The sequence below is a fragment of the Rhinolophus sinicus genome, chromosome 1 (genome assembly GCF_057876585.1).
Source record: "Rhinolophus sinicus isolate RSI-liver-muscle chromosome 1, RSI-T2T, whole genome shotgun sequence".
In the NCBI taxonomy this organism is placed as follows: domain Eukaryota; kingdom Metazoa; phylum Chordata; class Mammalia; order Chiroptera; family Rhinolophidae; genus Rhinolophus; species Rhinolophus sinicus.
The window spans coordinates 121,145,740-121,172,204 of NC_142501.1; the positions used below are offsets into that span (position 1 = coordinate 121,145,740).

The following is a 26,465-nucleotide window of genomic DNA, read 5'->3' on the forward strand; positions in this document are numbered from 1 at the left end:
TATACTTGTCAGATGGGCCTTGGAAAGGTGGGGATTCAGAGCAAAGATTTAGTGGTGCTGCTTACTCCGAAGGTAGGGCGGTTGCGGCTTCAAAAGCCCAGTGGTGAGGTCACTGAAACCAGAGTAGGGGTTGTAAATAGTGGCAGTGAGCACAGAGGCTTTGTCCCACAAGCAGGAGTAACCATGAGTTACAGGGTTCCTCTCCCTAGAGATGTTTCATGTATTTCCATTGATGATGACTTTTAGTTCCAGCAAAAACACACTATTTTGTTACCTAGCCCTCTCTTGATTTTAACTTGTTCTTTTGGAAAAGAAGGATAACTCAGTTCCCCTCACTTCATGGCAATTAATCAGCTAATACACAGAGCACGTTCTGACCAAATAACTTTACATAGACACAGCATATAATAGTATTAGTGGGCAGAATGTTATTACCTTGATTAGTATTTTTCCAGAAAGTAGAGTTAATAATACTCTTTCCTACCTGATGAAAAACTCTTCTGCAGCTATTAATCCTGGACGTTGGAATATAATTGGCAAATCTAGAAAGCTGCCAAATGCCAGGATATCTACACTGATAAGTAACATTTTTCACATTAAAATTCTTTAGATAGGAATAAACTTCCTTCAATATTTACTGTCTTATTTTCTCCAAAATCACAGGCACTCTAATAAATGGAGTAATAGTCTCTAGTGTCATTGTGGCCGTGAAATGCATTTTAGCATTTCGGAGGCTGGGGAGAAATGAGCTCCTTTTGTCAATACAAATATCCTGTAATTTAGGAACGGTGTCTAATGCGCAGTTATTTAGTTCATAGACTGAAGATGGTCCACGCCCTCTGCTGTTGGATTCAGTTTTGAGAGCATCACATCTTGTTAATTTTCAAGCAGAAAAAGTCCTATGTGGATTCTCAGCTTAATAAATAATTTCTTAAGATATTAAGTGATGTTTATTTGCTAGGAAGTCTACCACCTAATTTGAAGTACACCTCAAAGTACCATGAAGAATTTGATGGCCTTATGTTTTTGAGTGAATTAATAAATAAAATGAAGTGATATTATTATTGACTTCCAGAGAAGAGAAAGTGTCCGTGGCTACATATTAAGAAGACTTGTTTTTTTATTACCATTCCTTTCGGGCAGTTATAGATTCTTTTAGACACGAATATTCATAAGGCATAAAGCTTGCCTTAGAGAATCACTCAGTACTCTGGGGACAGTCCCCTCGACTGTCACCTAAGAGGTGCCGATAGCACCATAATGGAAACGCAGGCACAGGGCTTTGTGGGTATATACTTCTGACTGTGGTGGTAATAAGAGATAATGTCACATGTTACTCAGTTGAATTCAGAAGTTAATCCAAAATATTTGGCCAATCTATTTTTCTTATGATATGCTCATCATCCTGGTGTTCATTGTTTTTTAATTTTCTCTTCTAGAGACGCCCAAGCAGATGGCCTGCGATGAAGTTTCGAAGAGGGTCTGGCCATCCTGCCTATGCCGAAGTTGAACCAGTGGGAGAGAAGGAAGGTTTTATTGTATCAGAGCAATGCTAAGATTTCTAGGACAGAACAGCACCAGTGCTGGCTTACAGGTGTTAAGACTAAAATTTGCCTATACCTTTAACACACACACACACACACACACACACACACACACACACACACACACACACGCACACACACCCTAAGCTGCTATAGCTGGAAGGAGACAAGATTTCTGGACAAGCCCAGCCCAGGAAGGGTAAAAGACAAACTCAGACTTACACAAGATACCATTTACCACTGAACGTAAGATTCCTTAGTGGGATGGCATCTACAGTTCACCCAGAACCTCTCCTGTGGACTTATTGGAATTATGACAAGACTACAATGCCGTTGGCTTAGGTGCAGGGTTGCAAAGGGATCGAGAGCAAAAATGATAATAACAAAGCTTTAGTTTACGAGGACTCTATACCTCTGGTTCAAATATTCTTCTCTGATGTCTCAAAGGTAACTGTGTTCCAAAGCCTGAACCCTTTCACTCAAAAGAGCAATGATGACTGTTTCAAGATTGCTGAGAAAAGTAGCTCATGCAGGATCAAAAACAAACACAAAATAAGAGATTTTCTATCTTTTCACCAGATTATGTGGACAAAGGGTTTCGTTTTTCTGGTATAGACCCACCTGTCCCAACAAGTTCTTTATAGGCCGAATCTTTTATCTACACGGGAGGTTTAAAACTATGCCTCCCTCTTCCTTGTTAACGAATGCCCTTTCTATGAACTGTGATGGAATTTCCAAACTTTTAGCTAAGGATTAGAAAAGAGGGAGTGGCAAATGAAGCTTTCGGTTCCCCCCCCTCCTCAGAATAAAACTTCTGATTTGTTTTACGAAGCGTTGCCTCCGTTTCCCAACTGTGAAGTCCTATGAAGCCACAGTTGCTCTTGGCTGAAGGAAACAAAAGGATGTAACCTTAATCATTTTTGAAGCAAAACTATTAGGGATTCTAAACATGTGGGTTGTTTGTTTTGTTTTGTTTTTTACTTTTTGCCATTTCAGTACTAAAGGCCCATTTCATTGTTGATTCCTGTCTAAGAAGCCATGCAAGTCAGTATATCCCTGGCGATAAAGAGAATGAAAGAACCCTGCTGAATCATACAGTAATTTTCTTTAAAGTACATAGTAGTTACATAAATATATATATAAATATATTTTTGTTTATTAACTAACACAAGGCAGGCTCTTGTGACTCTAAGAGTGCATTTTGTCAGACAAAACATGCAAGGTGCATTATTGCATACTTCCATAGAGTTGTAAAATAATCCTTAATATTAGAATATTTTTATGTCACTTAGCAAAAGGGGTTCAATGAGTTGCAGTGCCCATCGTTTCCTGCCTATTTGAGCCACTCTTTCATTCATATCAACCCCTTCCCTCCCTGGCTAAATGAAGCTGATGCCAAAAGCTCCTTAGATGGAGCTGTCATTTGCCCCATAATCACAATCCAGATTTGGAAATTTCCCCCTGAACCAAGAAAGAAAAGGCATCCCTTTGAGGCAGAAAGTGGTTAATATATATGTATGTATACTGAGCTCCTAAAGTTTAAAATTCAGGTACTGTGTATACAATTGCATCAACATCTCGACCCATGAAATGTACATCCTGTGCCAAGAAGCTGTTGGTTCTTGTAGAGTACAGTGTCTACCATTTGCAGATTCGGGTATCAAGAAGCAGAGATCTCTTAAAGAGCACTTTACTAACAGCTTAGCATCTGTACAGTGTTTGCATTGGAAGACATCAGTCCACTAACAGTATCATAGTTAGCTTCACAAATGTCTGATGTAGACTAGTGACATTTTCCATCACATGCATTTTGCTTTACATTTTGTAAGTACCTAATGAGGGTGGTCATTTTTTCCTAAACTACTTAGTTAATAATTGAAAAAAAAAAAAAAAAAAAAAATTGACAAGCAAGATGATTGAAGGATGTGATGACAATCTCTGCTGAGCTTCGTTCAGTTTATATAAAATATCCCAACTTGTTTCTTGTGGAGTAGGTTTGATCAAATAGCGATAACCAACTGACTTGCCAATGTAACTGGTGCAACTGGTATTCTACAGAGACATAAGGGGCACATAGACGATTCCTTTTAGGATAAGATGATGCTTCTTTCACTAGCTTTTGTGGTAGGTGTGGCTTCTAATAGCAGTGGGTTGACAGTTATATAAATACTGCATATATATCCAAATCACTACACAATTCTTTGAAGCAGTAATGTTATCTTTATACCCTCCGATCTTTCACTTTTTTATTCAAAAGAATTGGTAATTTTGTAGAAAAGCATAACCTCCCCACCCCCGAATTGTTCAGTGAACTAAAGCATGAAGTAATAGGGACAACTTATCAGAAGTAAAAAGGCTACTGAAGAATGGGGAGACTTCCTAAAAGAACTAAAAGTTAAAGGTGGTTAGACATTTCTGTTGTATATGAATATTTTAATGGTAAGGGGAAAGGCTGGCTGAATCCTTTTTTCATGAAACTTTCATTTTATTTTATTTGTCTGTTTTGTTCTTAGTGCTCATTTACTGCAAAGGAAAAGCAAACATATACAATTTCTGGAAATTCAGAATAAACGCCGAAGCTTTGAACTTTACATATATTTTGTATTAGAAAGGGGACATCTGTACACTACTTAATATACAATGAACATAGTAGAGCAAGATTAACAAAAACCATTTTAAAAATTAAGAGCAGCAAAGGAACACATACAAACTCCTGCAGAAATCAGGTAAATGGTGCTATAGAGGAAGTTAATTATTTCATCTTAATTGTTTGTAAAAATAATATTCAATGATTAGATAAAAGTGTTAAAAGACAAAAAACAAATATCTTAAGCCAACCAGATAGCAGCAACCACAATGTTGATTTGTTTATGAAGGGTTTGGAATTAGATATGATAAACAAATAGAAAATTAAAGATAAATAATGACGTACAATTTACCCCTAGTTATTATTTTAGTTTGAGATCCCTAGGGCATTTGCCAGTCTGTCACAAGTAGCTTCTAGAGCTATGCTGTCCAATATTATATCCACTAGCTAAATGTGGCTATTTAAATTAATTAACCTTAAGTAAAAATCCCGTCACCCTAGCCACACTCAAGTATTTAATAACGACATGTGGCTCGTGGCTACCATATTGGACAACATGGAACATTCCCATTGTCACAGGAAATTCTATTCCACAGTGCTGTAGAGGTCTTTCTTTATAATTCCCTCTCCTGAAAGAAAAAGGAGGAGGAAAACAGAAGATTTCATAGTTCTTGGCCATATCTAAGCATTTTGGTCTCAGACATGATCGAGTAGTGAAAAACATAACCATCTGACCCAGTTTTGAGTCTTCACTATGTTATTTTGGGAAAAATCACTTTAACCTCCATGAGTCTCAATTCAGGAAAATAATTTTTTTTTTTTTGTCCTGTCTTCCTTGCAAGCATATTATTATGCAGATTGACTAAATGTACAGACGTACAGACTTGTAAAACCTTATGTCAATGTAACCCGAATAAAGCACAGCTGTTGTCCCGGTAGCAACACACATTTGCTTTCAGAGAACAGTCCATCAAGCCACAAAGCAAAGACAATCAGATCAATACATTTCTTGAGAAAATGCCAAAGGAGAATACATTCAAAACACCCAGCAAAATTGTGTAAATTCCTTTTTTCCCATCTTTAATATTTTCTCTTAATATTTCCTCTGCATAACGTCTCCCTCTCCCACACCAGAGTCCCCTAAGTGCATCCTCCCACTGGCTCCATTCTTTATTATGTATTCACTTATCTTCTGTATTTTCTTCTGATTTCCCAGTTTATTCTTCACAGCAAAGGGAGGCCCAGGAGCTGACCAGCAGGCTTCTCTTTAGAAGGAAATACCTCAAACACAAATAACTTCAAATATTTATTTTACCCCTATAACACAAACGTAAGGGGCTATCACGATTAAAATATAAATATGTGGAACTTAATTTTAAATGTAAAAATTTGCAAATGCAGACTATGTAAAAGGAATATTAATTAAACTTAATTTAAATTATGCTAATATGCAGATAGTATATATTCTCAGATTAGTATAATTTAACTTTTTGGCAAAAAATTCTTATGCTATTTCCTCATTCTGAAGGAGTATAAATTTGACGATGCCCCTAGGATATATTGTCCATTTGAGAAAAAGTTTAAAAGTTTTGCTAGTAGCCATGCCTTGGTTCTAGACACTTCCATTCCACAAGAAGCAATGAATATTTAAATAAGACTAACTGAAAAATGAATCTTATGGTTATAGTTTCTTACTCCTGTGAAATGTCATTTTGCTTTGTATTTCCTCAGGCATTTTTTTTAGATGTTTTATTACAATGTGCTTTACTAATTCCAAAAGATTACTCTTGTTTTTCCTTTTCCACCCAACTTTTGGCATCAACATCCGTATGCCGGAATCACAGGAGGTCATCTAATTTAACCTCTTCATGTCACAGATCAGAAAATTGAGGTCCAGAGAGATAAAGTAATTTTCCCAGTGTCAAAACGGGGTCTTGAACTTGAAATTCCTCTTGGGTTATTTTTATTCCAAATCTTCTTGCGTACACCCCTCTGTCAGCGTTTAAGCAGCTCAGAAGGCATATTCCATCTAAAAGCTAGCTTTCTTTGCTGTGTTGACTATCCGTTCTATCCTATAATATGGAACAGTGGACCAATCTTCCTCTGTGATGTTGCTGTCTTAAGAATGGTGCCATTTTTATAACAACCAGTGATTTCAAGTTCTAGCTATTACAGGATCTGTATTTGGTTTGTCACATTCTTTTCTTCCAACCCTACCTGTGATCATCTAAGTGAACAATAATATTTCTCTTTTGCCAATTTATAATTTTTCTGCTTTTGTTTCATTTCTTCCCAGTGTACCTGACAAATGAATAATCTTTATAGCAGGTTTTCTTACCATATGTATAACCACAGTTTTTATTTGCTTATTAAGCTGTCTGTACTTTTTTGCCCTAAGAAGGCTTTCAAAGTAAATATCATGAGGTGTGTGACATTACCTATTATGTATATACTCGTAGTACGTTGTGTTTGTAAAGCACTTTAGATTTCACAGAGCACTTTGATTCATCCCTTTATTTGTTCATTCATTCAATCACTCAGTCAACTTAAATATTTATTGAACACCTACAGGAACCAAATTCCTGTGTTACATCTGTGGCATATAGTGATAAATACGAACAGTGAAAGATCAGCGACGTCCACCGATAGTTGTAATATGGTGACATCCTCAAACACAACTTGGCGACTAGGCAGGATCAATATTACTCTATTCAATTTCCAATTCTAATTTTCTGTTCTACTTAACAGAGAGAACTGTCAAGTATTTGTCGAAAGACTGTTTCTGAAATATGATGCATCATTGCACATCTGTGCTGTTTGCTCTATTTCACATGATCTGTGTTTTCATCGATGAGAAGAAAAGTTACTCATCCAAAGTTGTCCCAGACCGAGGAGGTCTTTCCAGGCCACTTGAATTCTTTCTGACCAGATGTAATAGTTCACTTTTTTGCACCAGTATTTCTGTTGTGCCTTTTAGAATTATCAGCGTCATAGTTTTAAGGTATTCTGGAAGCAGCAGTGTATCAAAGAAGCATTTGCACTTTAGGTGTGCATGGTTGTTTGTCATTTATTAGACTGTCTCAGGTTTCCTCAACCTCAGCACTATTGACATTTTGGGACCCATTATTCTTTTTTGGGGGGTCGGGAGGAGTGTTCCCATGCATTGGAGGGCCTTTGGCAGCTTCCAGGGTTTCTATTAACTATATGCCAGGAGCTCTGTCTCACATAAACACCCCAGTTGTGACAACTAAAGACATCTTCAGACATTGCCAAATGTCCCCTGAGGTGGGATTGGGAAATCTACTGGATTAGCTATGTAGTGAGCAAAATATAGCAGGAGAAAACAAGGAATATTTCTCTTACCCTTGTCACTTAATTTTCCTTATAGGTAGGTTTTTGTTTACAATAAGACTTGGAATCCTAAACTCTTTGCATTAGAAGGGACTATTAAAGTCACTAATTCAACCACAACCCAACGTCATTCTTATCTATTTCTCCATCTCTCGGTTTTAACAAATTTATTGAGAGAAGATTAGTTATCGCTGGAAATTTGGGAATTGCCTTTTTCGTAGCCAGAGTAAAGGCTGTTTGGCAATTATGTTTGCTGCTGTACGTAATAGCTGCTGCGGTGATTTTTGCTTCACTTTGGGTACTTGGTGTCACACAACTTCAGTATCTCAGAGACGTTGAGTTTTCTTTTGGTCACTTGGCAATTATGTTTGCTGCTGTACGTAATAGCTGCTGCGGTGATTTTTGCTTCACTTTGGGTACTTGGTGTCACACAACTTCAGTATCTCAGAGACGTTGAGTTTTCTTTTGGTCACTTCACGCATCTACAAATGTTGCTCCTTTGTCTTTGCCTTCCAGTTATGCAGAGAAGTTGAAGTTTGTTGCTTCTAATTTTAAGTATATCTGGCTGAACTTTCTATTTCTGATATTGATTTTTTTTTTTATTGTCCCTCTGTGGGGGAAAAAATAACAATAACAAAAGCAATTGACTGTCCCAAGTATTATAATTAAAAATTGGAAATCTCAGAGTTGGAGTGTTTAAATCTATCAAGCCAAAGTTCCTACTGATTTGATGTGCCTTATGTCAGTTTTCCTGTAGGGTCAGTGATTTCCCATGGATAACTCTGAATCCCATCCATTTGTACTTGTGTCTGTTCTGCACCAATTAAAAAACTTGGTGAAGTTATACAAAGACAGTCTCTTAAGACTATTCCCAGAAATAACAGAAATATTCCAGAAATACTAGAACATCAGGTTTCTCTGTAGTCCTTTGCTAAAAGACCAGGTGAGACTTTAAAAGCATTCATAATTATTGACTATAAGTTACTAGTATGGATACACAATTGAAAACCTTGATTATGAAGTCTGGGGTATAGAATATTGACACGCACACCCGGAATGAACTCTCCTAAGACAATCATGGAAATCAGAAAACCATCACCTAGGAGACCCTCAAGTGTGTATATTATTTTCTACTCTACTACAGTCATGTCAGACAATATGGTGTTGCTGAACGTTTTGATTAAGTTGATCTCCAGTTCAACTTAAATTATAATACAATTACCTAATTATTGCCTCACATAGCTTTTAAACCATCCAGTGCCCACTGGTCTCACAATGATAATTGCAAAAAAGTAAGATGATAATTATGAGAGCAAAATTACATAATTTCTTGAATCAGTTCTGCATAAAAGTTTATGGAATACGCCATCATTGGTTTCTCAATGTTAGTTCTTGTTAATTTCCAGATCACTGTCACACTGAACGATTGATTCTGTTACTTTAAATCCAGAAGAAAAGGCTGGAAAAAAAATTAATGCAAATCATATGCTGGTACTCATCTTTTTCTAATTTCTAAGATTTATTAATATTTGAGAATTACTAAAAAAATTCTCAAAAAACAAAATTCTCTCCTAATGAAATACAGTAAACATTTTTGACGTGACAGTGATGTGTTGATTTTTAAAAATAGTCCCTCTTTTCCGTAGCTTACAAATAAAATATATACTTCCACATGTACTCACTCATCATGCAGCTATAAACCTTTTGTGCCTACGGACTAGATGCATAGCATAAAGCTAATTTTAGAAGTTTACTATGTGGGGAGAGATACATACATAGGAGTGAGTGGATGGGGATAATTCACAGAAAGAAATAAAGATCAAAATATGCTATAAAGCAGAGTCTTCAACTTCTTCAGAGCAATGAGGAAATAAATATTCAGTGTGTATCAGCTCAAATTTAGGTCATTCACACACCGAGGCACAGATCCTGCAAGTTGTGCTAGAAATGTGACATACAGAAAATAAAGGATGCCCCCCAATGAATCTAAAAATCTGCCATCATCTCCTATGGCGCCAATCCTTTTAATAAAATCACTGAGACCTTTGCTCTGGGGAATTGGGTTGCTTATGGTCAAGTAATGACCAAAAAGAGACTTTCTATTTATCTCCCTGTGACTTACAAGGCATGCTCTTTTGTTCCCTTATACCAGAGACCACGAGGGAGCCAACTACACACTAGCAATAAAATACAAGAAAAATAAAAGGAGTTTTTCTGAGGACAGGATAAGAAAGGCACTTGTAACAGTGGACCCATAGTTGCATCTCTGTGAAGTTTGTCTATCTCAGGACACAGACCCAAGGACTGTTGTCTAGACATTGTCGTCGAGTCTAATCAACCATTTTTAAAGTCTTTGAACAAAAACATACTCTGATTGTCCTATTTGTAGCAGGGCGATAAAAACTCAAATTAAGTGTCCTTTACCAGGCTACTCTGAAAAGACCATTAAGTTGAAATCAGAGCTTCTCTTGCTAAGAAATGTTAAAATCATTTTAGGGAAATGAATTTTCTTTAGACACAGATATTTTGGGTATATTATAACTAAGTCTTGGGGCCCTAGTTGAGAGGGGGAAAGTCTTTTCATAGGTTGGTCAAAACAAATCTTTCATTCGCCTCATTCGAGGCCCTTGGACAGTCCCTGGGAAGTACATTATCTTCAGGGGAAAAATAAGAGAGTCTTTTTCGCATGCCAGCTGGGATCATGGGAACGTCCAATGCCAGGAATTTCCTACTGTTTCTGGTAATTCTGCTTGTAGTAATTTGAAATGGTGAAGTGTGAAATGAGAAGAAGTTGGGCACCCCGGGGGGCTGTCTGTGTTTTATGCCAGTTGCACCAGCACACAGAATATTTGTAAAATGCATTTCGAAGTGGGTATAATTGTACCCTTTGTCAGAATCACAAAGCTCACTGTGGTGCTGCTCAAAGTGAACACTGGGGGAGAATCTGACCCTCTAAACCCGGTCAAAACCCAAACGAGGGAAGCCTGTGTGGGTGAGCATTGCAAGTCTGTTTCTCGCCGTTTCCTGAAGCCCAGTCCCTCCATTCAAGGACGTGCCCTTCATGTGACGGTTAATTTTGCAGAGGTTTTCCAAAACTTCATTTAATACAGGGCTTGGAAAACTGAGCATTTTGAATTTACTCCAGGTCTCTCGACATCGTTTCTGTTTCCGTTGCCATGTCAATGAGACATTCCGCGGCTGCATTCTTTCACTATAAAAGAACGTTCGCATACTTCATGATGCCCTCACGCTCTACGTACCTGAACCTGCAAATGTAAAATGATTGTATCTGAATTTGCACTAATGGTGTCCGATAGCAGAAGAGGTGTGATCTTTATTGAAATCCACTGTTTAAATTCAATAATTCAGATGCTACATACTTCTGCAAGCTTCTTGATTATTTTCACTGTAAGAATTATCTAAGTTTGAATGTATTTCTTTACAGTCCATTAATTTGCTATCTCTTTTACCTGGAGATCATTATGATTGCAATAATTCATTAAAATTTTCTTCACACGGCTTCTTAAGCCAAGTTTCTTTTTTCTTTTCTTTTTTTTTTTTTTTTTTTTTTTTGTAATTCTTCTGGTTCTGCTTACAGTATGTGGGAAATCTTTTTTTTTTCTTTCATAGTAATAATTTTATAAGAAAGCCAGTGTTTTGACTGCCATAATGACACAATTCATCTTTAAAGGTCTGGAAGCGGGTGGTGACCAAATGTTACCTGTGTTCTCTCTGTTGAATGCTATTTTCAGAATTAAATCATGGTTTTTCACTTTCAGTTAAAGTCAACAAATTTGGGATTTTAGAAGGGGGAGAAGGGAGCAATTTGTGTAATACTGCTGTCATATTTGACTACATATTAAAAACAATAAATGATCATTTTGTTTTAATTTCTTAAATATGTTTACCCTTGTCTTTCGCCATATTTTTGTTTCCTTTCCACCATTAGTTTTCGAAACCATTTACCTCGTGTAGAAGAAAATCACTGAAATGTCCAGTGTCACAGGCTAATGACAAGAGAAAAAGCCTTTGCTTCTAAACCTGCCCTAGTGTGGGGACTGATACCAACTAGAGTGAACTATAGAAAATGAAGGATCCAGAATGTCACCAAGGCAACTACATGGAGACTTGGCCCCTGCCCACAACCCATACAGCCCAAATGTTGAGTTCCTCTAGGTCAGAGATACGGGGTTTTAACTGCCAGTTAAAATCCTACTACGGGAATAAGTCAAAATGTTTTAATTCAGCTCTTGCCTCTGTCACTAGTCTTGGTTCATTAACCCCAATGATTTTCCAAGTGAGTTACGAAGTTTATGATTCCATCCCCTTTTCCCAAACTGGAAATGATTGTACCTATTTCTCAGGGGCTTTTGGATGTGTGTCTCAGCTAATTTATGTAGACTGCATGAAGTGAGATGTTTTGCATTCCAAAGATTCTTTCCCTGTTTTCTCCTCCATCACTCTTGGACTATCTTTTTTAATAACGCTAAGTACACACAGGCCTGAACCCAGGGCAAGGAAGCAGGTGCCGGATGCTGTTGGGACTTCTAGTCAGTGGTTGAGCAATTGCTCTGTGCAACTCAATACTGATTTTTAAAATCTTACCTCTGTATGGATCTTTTGGACTGCATTGATTACACTTTGATACCACGGAGTAAATTCTGAGCTGCAGTTTTAAATGGTGTTAAATGTCTTTATGATGCCAAAAGGGCCAAATTGCTAATGCAAATCATGCAACTTTCCTGGACGGTAGAAAAATATTAAGGCCAGTGCTTTTAAAAATCATCTAGTGTGTGCCATTTCTTTAAATAACGCAGTGCAAACTGTAAAGAAAAACTGCTAATGACAATCATGCAACTTTTAAATTATCTGTAGATCTATTATCTCTTGCAAATCTGGAGACCACATCTTCTCCTAACAGGTCCCCTATTCCAAACCACTCTTTTGACAGGCATCTGGGAATCTTTTCTTCTCAGTTTATTTTAACAAACATTTATTAAGTATCTAACCTGTGCTATGCAGGGTGTTTGACTCCAAGGCTACAAAAAAAAGACAAGGGCCCTGCTTTCAATTAGCCTGCAGTATAATGGGGTTCACAAACATTAAAACAAACATGGCAAACGATGGATTAAAGGTTTCAGCATAGAAATATTTACAAGTTCCATGACGTCACAAAGGAGGGAAGAGTTCATTCTGTATGGAAGACATCAGGAGAGTTTCCACAGAGCAAGTGATAGTTGAACTTGGTCTTGACAGGTGAGTAGAACTTTGCCAGAAACAACACAGCATGCCAGGGACAGGGTGGCTGGGAGCAAATTGACTGGCTGGGGCAGAGGGAGCAAGGAGAGGATGGCTGGAGAGTAGGCCGAGGCCAGAGAGTTAAAACTCTGATGTTACCCATAGGTTTTCAGAGTCTATCTTCAAAGCAGTAGGTGCACTTGAAAGGTTCCTAGCACAAGGGCCATATCAACCAAACTAATTCAGGAAGATCACCCAGTAGGCAAAGTAATGGATGAATTGCAGGGGACAAAGGTGGGAGGGCATTCTGTAGACAACTGCTCAAGTCTGACTACTGCTGCCTAACTACTATTTCTTCTTAGTCCTCAGATCTTCACCTCCACATCTCCAGATCTCAGGCCTCTACTAATAAAACCTAAGATCCCCAGGACATGTGAAATGCCTCACTCTCTTCCAGCAAATTATACATTTCCTTTCCCTTAAGCACAGCACATTTTGACAGATTTTTATGTGACATCAGCTAGACCTGCCCAGGTTTACCCATCTATACAACAAGAACTCTTTTTCATCTTCTAAAATGTCTCAGGACGACCCAGACAATCAAGACTGCCTGAGGTAGAGGTTACCTTTCCTCCACAATGAGGATAAAACAGGATAATGACACCTATCGTCAGTTTCCTCCTGGTCAATATAGACTTATTTATTAAACTATTTGAGGTTGACTTTAAGGGGTTGTCCCTGAAGTAAATGATCTGGTGGTTGTTTTTGTTTAATGTTAATACTTAACCCACGAAACTGTCCTTAGAATTAATGAATTAGTGAATGCTCGGTCTCTGTGGTTATCACAAAGTTCAGCAAATCTGAATTAAAGAAAGGATTTGGGAAGGTCAGACGGTTTCACTTTCAAAGGGGGACCAGAGGCATGATGAAGCCTGCACCAGGGGGGCAGTCAAATGCCATTAAAGGGCAACACCAGATCACAGACCCAGTGAGGAGACAAGGAATGTCAAGACTGACAAAAACTAAAGACAAAGCCTCAGAGATGTGAAGCAGTCCACAGAGAGAAGATTTTAATGCACACTGCCTCTGGATAATTTGAGAATATATTGAAGTATTTCAGAGCTCTCTAAGGAAGCAGATAATCACCTGATTTAGTCATCAGGGAAGCTATGAAGCTGTCACTCCTCAGACCACTTGGTTCCCATAAACCTGACTGCTTTTAAAGATCATTGCCGCACAGTTCAAATTCATTCTCACTATATGGGCTTGCTGCTTGAGCCTTGGAGAGGTGAGGAGTTTGTAGAGGAACAGAACCCAACAGTTTTGTTCTACTCCTGTATGCCTCCTATTTGTAGGTAGCCAGATTTCACACCTGCACCTCACTACCCTGGGGCGTAGTATGAATACAGGTCAGGGAGACAGGAGTGGAGAAAGAGGAAAAAGATAGGAAACAACTGCTTTAGGTGACCCAGATTTCCCTGAGGCAGGCAGTGAGCATGTTAAGAAATGTCATCTACACATGTGCTTGTCCAACTCTAAATGGAGGAAAATTGTAATTTTTGGAAATTTCAAAAATGTGTCAGAGAGAAAACCAATGAGAGTCCCTTAGAGTCTGCAACTCTAGACCATGTGGGAACCCCAGCTTCCATCTACTAATAGGCCTATTATTTTCTGTGAGTTGCTGTCACTTTGCAGACACACAGAAATGTACTTGGCCTCCCAGGATAAATACACTTCACAAATGCCAACATCTCTTGATAAATGTTAATTGACCCCTTTTTAATGTGCATTCTTCTAAAGGGCTGCAACAAAATACTTAGAACTTTTACACTTCTACTAGATATTCTCCTGACATTTTTTTTGTTTTGGTGAACTTTACAAACATTTGGGGTTGCAGAATAACATTGGACTATTTTTCTCCCCAAACTCCTTTGTACAATTGTAATTTAGGTCTCTGTCCAAAAAGATTTATTGTGGCATAAGCCTTGATAGAATGTGAAGCAAATTTCTCTGCCTGCATTATGGTGGGAAGCCTAGAGGATGAGTTGCATAAATTATTCTCAATGCCATAGAATCTTGTGTGTTATTTCTTTCTAAAATGTTTTAAATCTGCGTCAGAATGCCTTGAAGTGAGATCGTGACCAAGCAGAACAAGAGCACATCACAAGAAAGAGAACTAGTGACTTGCAAAAAATGAAGCATCCCTTTTGTAAAATGCTGCCTTCTGAAATTTAATGAGGTGTCATTCTTCTGAGGAAATGTGTGCTATTTGAACAAGTCCAGATCTCAGCGGGTTAAGCAGTAGTTGGGCAAATAAGAAAAGAGCACTGCTGTTGGAGAGAAAAGTGAAAAGAAGGGCTTCAATATCACAGGAGACTCCCCAGTTGTGCATTACACAATAAACTGACAGTAGGAGGTGTATGTGGAGAGGGCAGGGAGCCATGTAGGTTTCCTGTTGTTTTACGTTATGCCCTGACATGAAGCTTTATTGAGGCACTGGGGTGAGAGTTCATTTTCTTCATACAGATTGCTGCAGTCAGTTTGATTTCCTTGACATAAAACCGCAATGGAGAGCTGACCTGGAAATCATGGCTCAGAGAAACATTCACTTCCTGCTAACACAGGAAGGAAGGTCCAGTGGTGATTGCTTGCACCTTCTGATAAATGTCAAACCAGGATCGCCTTCTCATCAAGAGTTTCCTCAGGAGCATCTATCTGCTCTCAAGTTTACACATGTCAGTTTCCTGAGATAAGTTTTCTCTCGCTGCCAATAATAGATGTCAGGCTGTCTGACACCTACCATGTAGCAATTAAGGGGGCTAACTCTGTGACATCCCACAAATCACCAGGATTCTTCCTTAATGATATGAAGATTAATCTAGTGCTGGCTTCCTAGGATTGTTGTGACAAATAAATGAGCTAATATATGTAGCATTGTATTATACCAGAACACTCCAAACCAGTTAGTTATGTCATCATAATGGTTGTGCATGAAAGACACATTGATTTTGGTAGCAAAAAATGCTGTCTTGGTCCTTAAGAAGAAAAAAATCAAAGCAAAAAACCAGAGAGAAATAATGAACTGAAAGAACAGATTGAGAAACAAACAGTTCAAACTAGAAGTTGCATGACGGAAAAGCTACTTTCCTTAGAATCTTCTTACTCATTCTCCCTGTAAGTCTCATTTCTCTCCATTGTCTATCAGTTATCTTTTTTCCATTCTAAGAGATTGATCAGAGGGAAAAGGAGGGAGTTTGAAACCTCAGTGATGAAAAATTAAAAATTAAACACCAACGCACAAAAAGAAATCTATATTAAGAACATTTGGTTATAGAATTTAAAGAGCTATCTGCCTTTTTTCATACATACACACACACACACACACACACACACACACACACACATAGTTGATGCTTGAACAACTCGAGGTGAGTAGAAAATCCACATATAATTTTTGGCTCCCCCAAAGTTTAACTACCATGTTTCCCCGAAAATAAGACCTAGCCGGACCATCAGCTCTAATGTGTCTTTTGGAGCAAAAATTAACATAAGACCCGGTCTTATTTTAATATAAAACTGGGTCTTATATAATATAATGTAATGTAGTGTAATGTAATGTAATGTAATGTAATGTAATGTAATGTAATGTAATGTAATATAATAAGACCAGATCTTATATTAATTTTTGCTCCAAAAGACGCATTATCGCTGATGGTCCAGCTAGGTTGTATTTTCGGGCAAACATGGTACTAGTAGCCTACTGTTGACCAGAAACCTTATTGATAACATAAACAGTCAATGAACACATATTTTGTATATTATATGTACTACATACTGTATTCTTACAATAAAGTAAGCTAGAGAAAATTTAATTAAGAAAATCATAAGGAAGAAAAAATACGTTTATAGTACTACACATATTTGTTGAAAAAAATTCATGTATAAGTGAACCTGTGCAGCTCAAACCCATGCTGTTCAAGAATTTACTGTACTTTATTCATTGATTTATGGTTTTACAGAAAAATCAAGTTTCTGAGTGTTATTTAAAAACTATTTTTATATGTCTGTATCTAATTGCTCTGTTTGAAAACTGAGAAAACTTAAAATATAATTTATAAAATGTAAAATGATTTAAGTGTGTGCAAACACACTTTATATTGATAGCCTAAGTCACAGATTCCAGCCTCTGAACTCTTTCTGTCCACATAATACTTCTAACACCAAATGTGTGTGTGTGTGTGTGTGTGTGTGTGTGTGTGTGTGTGCGTGTGTTTTCCCACATCAACCAATTCGCCAACTCTCTGGACCTCAACTGTCCTACAATTCAACTCAATTCTGATACTACCTACGCGGAGTTTGCATGAGTGCCCCCACTGCAGACACCAGTAGGAAGTCCTGGACCAACTGGCTTCTGACCAGTATACTTCTGACAAACCAGCTATGTATCAGGGATTACCATGATCTCCTCCTTGCATTCAGTAATTTGCTAGAATTCTCACAGAACTCAGGGAAACAGTTTACTTACAATCACCAATTTATTATGAAGGCTATAACTCAGGAACAGCCAATGGAAGAGTGCACAGAGCAAGGTATAGGGAAGGGGTGCAGGGCTTCCATGCCCTCTTTGGGCCACACCCCCAGCACCTCACTGGGGTTCATCAACCAGTAAGTTCCCTGAACCCTGTTGTTTAGGTGTTTTAACGGAGATTCCATTACAGAGAAATGATTGATCAAACCATTGGCCATTGGTAATTAACTCAATCTCTAGTCCCTCTCCTCCCCTGGAGATCCAAAGGTGGGAATGAAAGTTCCAACTCTCTAATCGCATCTTGGTCTTTTTGGCGACCAACTCCATCCTGAAGATATCTAGGGACCCACCAAGAGTCTCCTCATTAGAACAAAATCATTCCTATCACTCCTCTCACTTAGGAAATTCAAAGGAATTTAGGAGTTCTGTGTCAGGAACCAGAGATGAAGACCAAATATATGTTTCTTATTGTGTCAAACAACCTTTGTGAGTACCAATCCTCTCTTCCCCCTTCAGGGACATGTGTCTCACACTTGCAACAATAAGAATGCATCTGTACAGACTCCCACTGCTCAGGAAAAAACCAAAGCAGAGGTCTCTTCATAATTTGACAGTAGGCTCACCTGGGTATGGCAAACAAAACACTTTCATCAGCATGCTCCTAACTCAAGAACTGGGTTTTCATTTGCTGTAATTTTCATTTTAAGGATTCCTTCAGTGAATGTTTGCTGATCACCTTCCAAGAGCCTGTTTTGTGTGCTGGAAATTTACAATTTATTTATCTCACAAATAATTACATATTGTTTTTCTTGTGCCCGGCACTTATCTAAGCACTTTACTAACTTATTGAATTTTCTCATTATCTTTTGTAAGCTGGTGCTCTTACCATCTCCTGGTGCCATAGACTGAATGTGTCCCTCAAAATCCATATGTTGAAACCCAGTCCCCAGTGTGATGGTATTTGGAGGTGGATCATTTGGAAAGTTATTAGGTCATAGGATGCAACCCTCATGAATGGCATTAGTGTCCTTATAAAAAAGGGACCTCAGAGAGATCCTTTGCCCCTTCCATCATATAAAGACACAGTGAGAGTATGGCTTTCTATGAAGCAGGAAGCAGGTCCTCAGCAGACTCTGAGTCTGCCGATGCCTTGATAACGGACTCCCCAACCACCAGAACAGCAAGAAATAAATTTCTGTTATTTATAACCCACCTAGTGTAAGGTATTCTGTTATAGCATCCCGAATGGACCAAGATACCATGTTACATGAGAGGAAGTGCAGGGAATTAGTGATTGAGCAACAGGTCCACAGTCACCCAGCAAATAAGAGGCAGAGACTAGACGCACACCTGGGGTCCCTGCTCTGGCCATTATTCTGAGCTTCCTTTCAGACAAAGCAAAAAAAAAAAAAATCCCTTGCCTTCATATATTTATATTTTAGTGGGTGGGGCAAGACAGACAATAAAATAGTTATCTAAATAACACCTATATATAATAAGTTAGAAAATAAATGCTATGTAAAAACATAAAATAGGACAATAAGAAATATTACAGAAGTGGGTTTATAATGTTAAGGAAGCAATCAGGAAAGGTAATAGCTGAGTAATGACCTGAAAGTATTTCAAAGAGAATAGCACATTCAAAGGCCAAATAGAGAGAACATTCCAGCATGTTCAAGAAAGAGCAAGGAGGGGTGGCTGGTTAGCTCAGTTGGTTAGAGAGTGGTGCTAATAACACCAAGGTTGCTAGTTCAATCCCTGCATGAGCCACTGTGAGTTGCTCCCTCCTTAAATAAATAAATAAATAAATAAATAAATAAATAAATAAATAAAATGGACATTTGAAAGTAATAAAAAGAAAGAAAGAGCAAAGAGAGGGAATCCTGTCAAGATGGTGGAGTAGGTAAGCATTGTGTTTGCATCCTCTCAAAACCACATCAAAATTATGACTAAATTACAGAACAATCATCATTGATCATTGCCTGAAGTCTAGCTGAATCCAAATTTTACAACTACAGACATACAGAAGAATCCACTTCGAGACTGGTGAAAGAGACAGAGACATGGAACATTCTTGTCCCACACCCACATGTGACTATTAAAAATCAGAAGGGATATCTCAGCTGTGGATGTCTCCTCTGGAGGAGCAAGTCATCCCAGTCCCACACCAGGCTCCCCAACCCAGGGTTTCAGTGCTGGGGAAAGAAGTCCCCATAATTTCTGTTTCTGAAAACCAGGGGAGGTTGTGGTTGAGTGAGACGGAGGGCGGCTTCAGTCCTAGGCAATTCTCTTAAACAGCCCATACACAGACTTACTCACCAACGGAATCACTGACTCCGAGCTCCAGTGCTGGGACAGCAGCTCAAAAGGCACCAGGGATGTACAGGGAGGAGCTGAGCTGTGTGGCTTCAGAGAAAGTGCTGGAGCGGCAGTTTTCTCCCGGACAGAAGAGCTGGCAGAAGCCATTGCTTCTTCATTGAGCCCTCCTTTCCTGGCATGCGGATGCAGGCAGTCACCATATTTGAGCCTCCATCAACCTGGCTAACACCGTTAATTTACCCTACCCAACTTTAGGGCACACCCAAGCCCCTTTCAGTGGCCTTTCTTGCCTTGGTTCATACTGCAGACTTTCCTAAAATCTCTCAAAGATTCACAAAACTCAAACAAGCAGCATCTGGCTTCAGCATGTCCCATACCTCTCGCTGAGGAGCTCTAAGCCAAGCACTAGTCACAGCCAGCCTTGGTTCCCAGCTTGGCCTCTCAAGGCACCTCCAAGCACAGTGCAGATATTGGCTATTTATGGATTGCTTTGTGGCTCATTTCAGTGGCCCTAGCAGGGCACAGGCTGCAGCTGACTTGGCCCATGGTAGGGTCCTGGCACGCCAGTGGCCAGCTGCAGACGAAGCCAGAATACCACCCGGATGCCTCTAAGGATGATACACCCAAAGAGCATACTGGGCAGGCACCAGAGCCTTGCTAAAGTGAGTCTTGCCCTGTAGGATCAGCCCCTACACCACAACTTCTCTACTGTAGTCACAGCCAGTCCTCACAGCCAATCAGCCCAAGGGTCAATCCCTCCCATTGATGTGCAAACAACAACCAAGGCTCAACTACAACAGAAGGGCACACACAACCCACACAAGGGTCACACATGGAAAACTTGGCTCTGGTGACCAGGAAAGCTATGCCACTGGGCCCCATAAGACACCTACTAGATAAGGCCACTCTACTAAGACTAGGAGACATAGCAGCCCTACTTAATACATAGAAACAAACACAGGGAGGCAGCCAAGTGGGAAAACAAAGAAATATGTCCAAAAAAAAGGACAGAACAAAGCTCCAGGAAAGAACTAAACAAAATAGTGACAAGCCACCTACCAGATGCAGAGTTCAAAACACTGGTTATAAAAATGCTCAGTGATCTCAGAGAGAACATCAACAAAGAGATAGGAAACATAAAAGTGGAGAGAGAAAACATGAAAAAGAACCAGTCAGAAATAAATAATACAAATAACGGAAATTAAGACTACATTACAGGGAATCAACAGTAGATTAGATGAAGCAGGGGATCAAATCAGCAATTTAGAAGGTAAAGTAACAGAAAACACCCAATTAAAACAGCAAAAAGAAAAAAAAAATCTAAAAAGAATAAGGACAGTTTAAGGTGCCTCTGGAACAACAATAAGCATACCAACATTCACATCATAGGGGTTCCAGAACAAGAAGAGAGAGAGCAAGAAATTGAAAACCCACTTCAAGAAACAATGACAAAAAGCTTCCATAAGCTGCTGAAGGAAGTAGATATTCAAGCTCAGAAAGCACTGAGAGTCCCAAACAAGATTAACTCAAAGAGGCCCACACCAAGACACATCAATGCCAAAAATTAAAGACAAAGAGAAAATCTCAAAAGCAGCAAGAGGAAAACAATTAGTTACCTACATGGGAGCTCCCATAAGACTGTCAGCTGATTTCTCAACAGAAATTTTGCTGGCCAGAAGAAATTGGCATGAAATATTCAAAGTGATGAAAAGACCTATAACCAAGATTACTCTATCCAGCAAGAGTATCATTTAAAATCAAAAGACAGATAAATAGCTTCCCAGACAAGGAAAAGCTAAAGGAGTTCATCACCATCAAACCAGTATTACAAGGAATGTTAGAGGGACTTCTTTAAGATGAAAAAATAAGAGAAAGAAAGAAAGAAAGAAAGAAAGAAAGAAAGAAAGAAAGAAAGAAAGAAAGAAAGAAAGGAAACGAATAACAAAATGGCAATAACTACATATTTATCAACAATTACTTTCAATGTAAGTGGATTAAATGCTCCAATCAAAAGACATAGGATGGTTGAATGGATAAGAAAACAAGACCCATACATATGTTGCCTACAAGATACTCATTTCAGATCGAAAAACACAGACGGAAAGTAAAGGGATGGAAAAAAATATTTTATAAAATGGAAATGAAAAAAAAAATTGGGGGAATAACAATACTTATATCAGACAAAATAGGCCTCAAAACAAAGGCTTTTCTCATGAGAGATAAAAGGACCTACTAATTCCACTTCTGGGTATTTATCCAAAGAAGTCCAAAACACTACATTGAGGAGACATGGGCAGCCATATGTACATTGCAGCATTATTTACAATGGCCAAGAAGTAGAGGCATCCTGGCTGGGTGTCCTTGATTGGATAAATGGATAAAGAAGAAGTGGTACATATGTAAGATGGATAATTACACAGCCATAAAAAAAAAATGAAATCTTTCTATCTGCAACAACATGGATGAATCTAGAGGATATTATACTGAGTGTAGTAAGTCAGACAGAAAAAGACAAATGTCATATGATTTTACTTGTAAGTGCGATCTAAAGAACAAAATAAATAAACAAACAAAACAGAAATAAACCCATAGATTCAGAGAACATTTTGATGACTGCAAAATGGAAGGGGTGTTGGAGGTGACTAAAAAAGAGGACGGGATTAAGAAGTACAAATTGGTTGTTAAGAAGTAGTTATGGGGATATAAGTTATAGCATAAGAAAGTCAATAATATTATAATAACTATGTATGGTATCAGATGGGTACTAGATTTATCAAGGTAATAGATGGAAGGGGTTTGGGGGATAAGAGTGTAAAAGGTGAAGGGATTAAGAAATACCAATTGATAGTTGCAAAGTAATCATGGCAATGTAAAGAATAGGGAATATAGTCAATAATATGGTAATAACTATGTATAGTGACAGGTGGGTACTAAACTAGTCGGGGGGGTCACTTCTAAAATTATATAAATGTCTAATCACTATGCTGTGCAACTGAAATTAATATACATAATATTGAATGTCAAAAATATAAATAAATAAAATTCTGTATAAAAAATAAAGAAATGTAAACGAAAAAAAAGAGCAAGGATGTCAGTGTGGCAGGGGAAGAGTGATTAGAGGGAGAGTCACAGAAGGAGGTCAGAGAGAAAACAAAGCCAAGTGAGATGAAAAACTAATAGAGTCCTGAGCAGTTGAGTGACAAGATCTGACTTTCCATTGAACAGAATTTCTCTGGCTCCTGGGCAGGACAGGGGTGGAAGCAGAGAGAGCAGTGAGGAGGAGGATGCAACCATCCATGTGAGAGGTCATGTAGCTTGGACTGGGATGGATGTTCTATAAGATGTTAAAGGTTTTGTGATGTGGGACAGTGATGATGAAAGGCAGACCTGCTACTTATGACTCTGAAGGGGACACATTTTCCAGGCAGAGTCATGCAGGAGGTTGTAACCAGGGACAAAGTAACAGCAAGTTAGAGCTGTAGTGGGGAGCTAAAGAATGAGGCACAGGGCCAGGTTAGCTAGGTTTCCATGGGGGCCCCTGTGGATCGGCTGGTTTGAATAATTTTGCAAGGCTCCAGAGCATTGAGTTTCTTCCTACTTGTCTGGTACCTGGCCAACGGGCGAGTAGGGCTGGTGTGTAGTAGTCCTGAGTGGGAAAGCCCAATAAAAGAAGTGGTTGAGGTGTGGACTTAATTCTGAATCAGCTGCTTGAGAAGGGAAACAGACCAGCCTCTAGACAGGACTTCAAAACTGTGTCAAGATAGCATTAAAAAGAAAAAAGAAAAAACAAACTATACTACAATGAAGCAGTGGAGATACTGAGGATTGGTCTGATTATGGCTATATTTGAAGGAGGAGCCAATAGGGCTTGCTGATGGGTGAGATACGGAATGTGACAGAAAGCGTTCACGGGAAGCCTAGGGTTTGGGGTGTGAGTCTGGAAGAATGGAGTTGACATCTACAGAAATGAGCAAAACTGAAAAATAAACAAGTTTGTAAAAAAACATTAGAAGCTCAATGTACAATATATTGTGTTTGAAATGTCTTTTTATTTTAATTTTACAAGCCATCTAAGTGAAGATGTTGAACAGAAAATGGATTTATGGGTCTGAAGTGCAAGAAAGATGTCTGGACTGGAGATATAAATTTGGGAGTGTTTGACAAAAATATGGGATTTAAGGCCATAGAGCCAATGAGATCATCCAAGAAGTGAATGTAGATTAAAAAAAAAAAAGAAAAAACCAGGGAGCCTAATGACTGACTCTTGGGGCTTTCATACATGAAGATGTTGGGTTGCTCAGGAGGAACAAATAGCAGAGGAGATTGAAAAGAGGCAAACAGTGGAAAGAAAGAAAAGCAGTGGAGTGTAGTCTCAGGGGTCTGGTAAACAAAATGTTTGGAGCATGTAGAAATGTTCGGGATCACTGGAAATCACATACACATGTTCAAATGGCAATAAGGTACTGTTCTGAATATTAAATTAAGAAGTGAAAGAAACACTTTGTGGTGTCAAGAACACAGTGAACTGGTTGTACCATTTTACACCAAAATTGAGAAAATACCTGGGTTGAACTTTCTGGAAAGCAGTTTAACATTATATAAAAGAAATTTCTATACAAAGTTTATATACTAAAAACTCAGCTGTCTTCTGGGAATCCATTCTAAAGAAATGACCAGAAACTTAGACATAGCTTTATACACACAGATGTTTACTACAAGGTTATTTATATTATTGAACAACTGGGGGGAAATTATTCAAAAAATTAAGAGTCTAATACAAAGTGGATATTGTAGCCCAGAAAAGTGATGATTCAAATGTATATTTAATGACATGGGAAAGCCCTCGTGATACTGCAATAATTGAGGAAAACAAGATAAAGTCCTATCTCATAGTAATAATAAAAATAATAATTACCATTTATCAGGTGCCTACTCTTTGTATGCAAGGCATTCTGCTAATAATTTATATATGTTGCCTATATAAAGTAGGCATCATGAGAAAGCAGAGGCTCAAAAACTTAATTGACTTAACCGTGTATTATTTGATTATATTACTGCCTTTGGGAAATGATGATAGCATGAGGGTAAAATGATAACCAAAACAGAACCAGCCCCTGCCTTGGTAAAGTGTATAGTCTAAATGCAGGAGGCAACTATTAAACAAATTATTGAACAAACCATCACATACATAAACATATGAACAAAACTGTAAGAGCTACGAAGGAAAAGTACAAGGTCCTAAACCAGCGTTTAATGCGATTACACACTAAGCTAGAAGTCAGGAAGGAAGCGAGCCCCTAATTCCCCAAGAATTCTATCAGTGCCTCTCCAACATCATGTATGCACACACTGATATCACATTTTCTGTGTCAGAAATTAACCAGTGCTCAGTGGCCTTGCAAAAGAATGAATTTATTGATTCTGTTATGTGATTCAAGCAACAGAGGAATGGAATAAAGAAAGAAGAAACCATGTCTTACATTTTTTCCAAAGGCCTGGAAGATTTATTCTAAGGTGAAAAATCAGACTGGAAGTTCTTACTTTCAAATTTTTGGGTCGCCCCATTTAGAAACTCTAAAAATATCAGTAGCATAATTTTTTTGACCCTTTACTACACAGCCTTTCCAATAATTTGTGCCATATAGTTGACCTTTAAAATAGCTCACTTGGAAAGAGGCACAGGATCTACACTAAGTGCCTCCAAGCAGCAGGCCCAGCTCAGCGTGCCTCAGCCTGAGCTCCCAGGACTCAGGAGCTACTTTATGCTTCTTCCCTCGTCACTTCAGCGTATTGTAAACACTGCCTGTGACATTCTTGTCTTGGAGATTCACAGTCCACAGTGGCCTCATAAACACCATCTCTGTGTTCTCCACCCTCCAGTGACTTTTCTTCACAATCTAGCTGCTGCCTAACCCTCTGTCCCCAGCGCGCTTTCCTCCTCACTGTTCTCCCCACAGACCCACCACACTCAGGCTGAGTCTTTGCACAGCACTTGCTACCCCATCTGCTCTTTCTTCTCCTCCCGGCTTTCCTCTAGCAAGATCTCTGCTCAGATGTCCTTTCCTCACAGCCGCCTTCCCTAACTAGCCCATATTTAGAACCTTCTCCTTTCTCTCTCAAATTCCCAACCACTGTTTTTCTTCATAGCACCTCAACTACCTAACATGTTGTATATTAGTTATTTGTTTATTGCTGGTTTCCCCAAGAGAATGGAAAAGCCATGAGGAAAGGACTCATTTTTCTCTTTGCCCAAGACCTACAAGCGTGCCCAGGAATAGGAGGTGTTCAGTATATATTTGTGACTTAAAATGGATGAATGAATGAATGAATGAATGAATGAATGAATGCACTGCTTAGCTTTAAGTGGGCAAACTGCTGCCTGCTGTTGAGATGTCGTCCTTGACTCTGAGTGGAAGGCCGTTTGGCATGCCCCCGGGCAGAGCTGCTCAAAGGAAGGGTGGGGTCAGGGCAGGAGGCACTTCTTGGACTAGCCCTGAGCACGGCGCAGTGTCTCTCATGATGGTCTTTTCTTTTGATACACCAGTCTAGTTAGATTTTTCCAGGCTGCTATTGGTCTCCCAGGCTGGTATGCTTGGGGGATGGTCGGCTTTTTCCTGGATGTAACATTCAGCCGTTTATCTTGGTCTCCTGACCCTGGCAAGCTCTGAATCTCCACTCTCTTATCCATTAGCCAGCCAAGGGAAATCACTTTCTAGGTTGGTGAAAAGTTTCCTAGTGTTTCTGGCCAAAGTCTTTAGCTATCTACTATCAGGAATTTTATCCTTTTTATCTCACTGTGAAAATCATGTAATGCCCTTAAGTGCTTAGGCACTGGAAGACAAAATTGGAAAGTGAGGTATTTTACTTTTTAACTTTCTATTCTCTGCCACACCTCCAC

General features: G+C 38.8%; 1 protein-coding gene across 2 annotated transcripts in view; it reads left to right on the plus strand.

The window, feature by feature from the left end:
- PLXDC2 (plexin domain containing 2) overlaps positions 1 to 11,381 on the plus strand; it is a 391,914-nt gene extending 380,533 nt beyond the window's left edge. For both annotated transcript variants that reach the window (XM_019756009.3, XM_088789077.1), the window contains one exon: positions 1,440 to 11,381. In XM_019756009.3, coding sequence (XP_019611568.1) covers positions 1,440 to 1,556 — 117 coding nt within the window. In that variant the 3' untranslated portion in view covers positions 1,557 to 11,381. The remainder of the gene's footprint in view (positions 1 to 1,439) is intronic.
- The last annotated feature ends 15,084 nt before the right edge of the window (positions 11,382 to 26,465 follow it).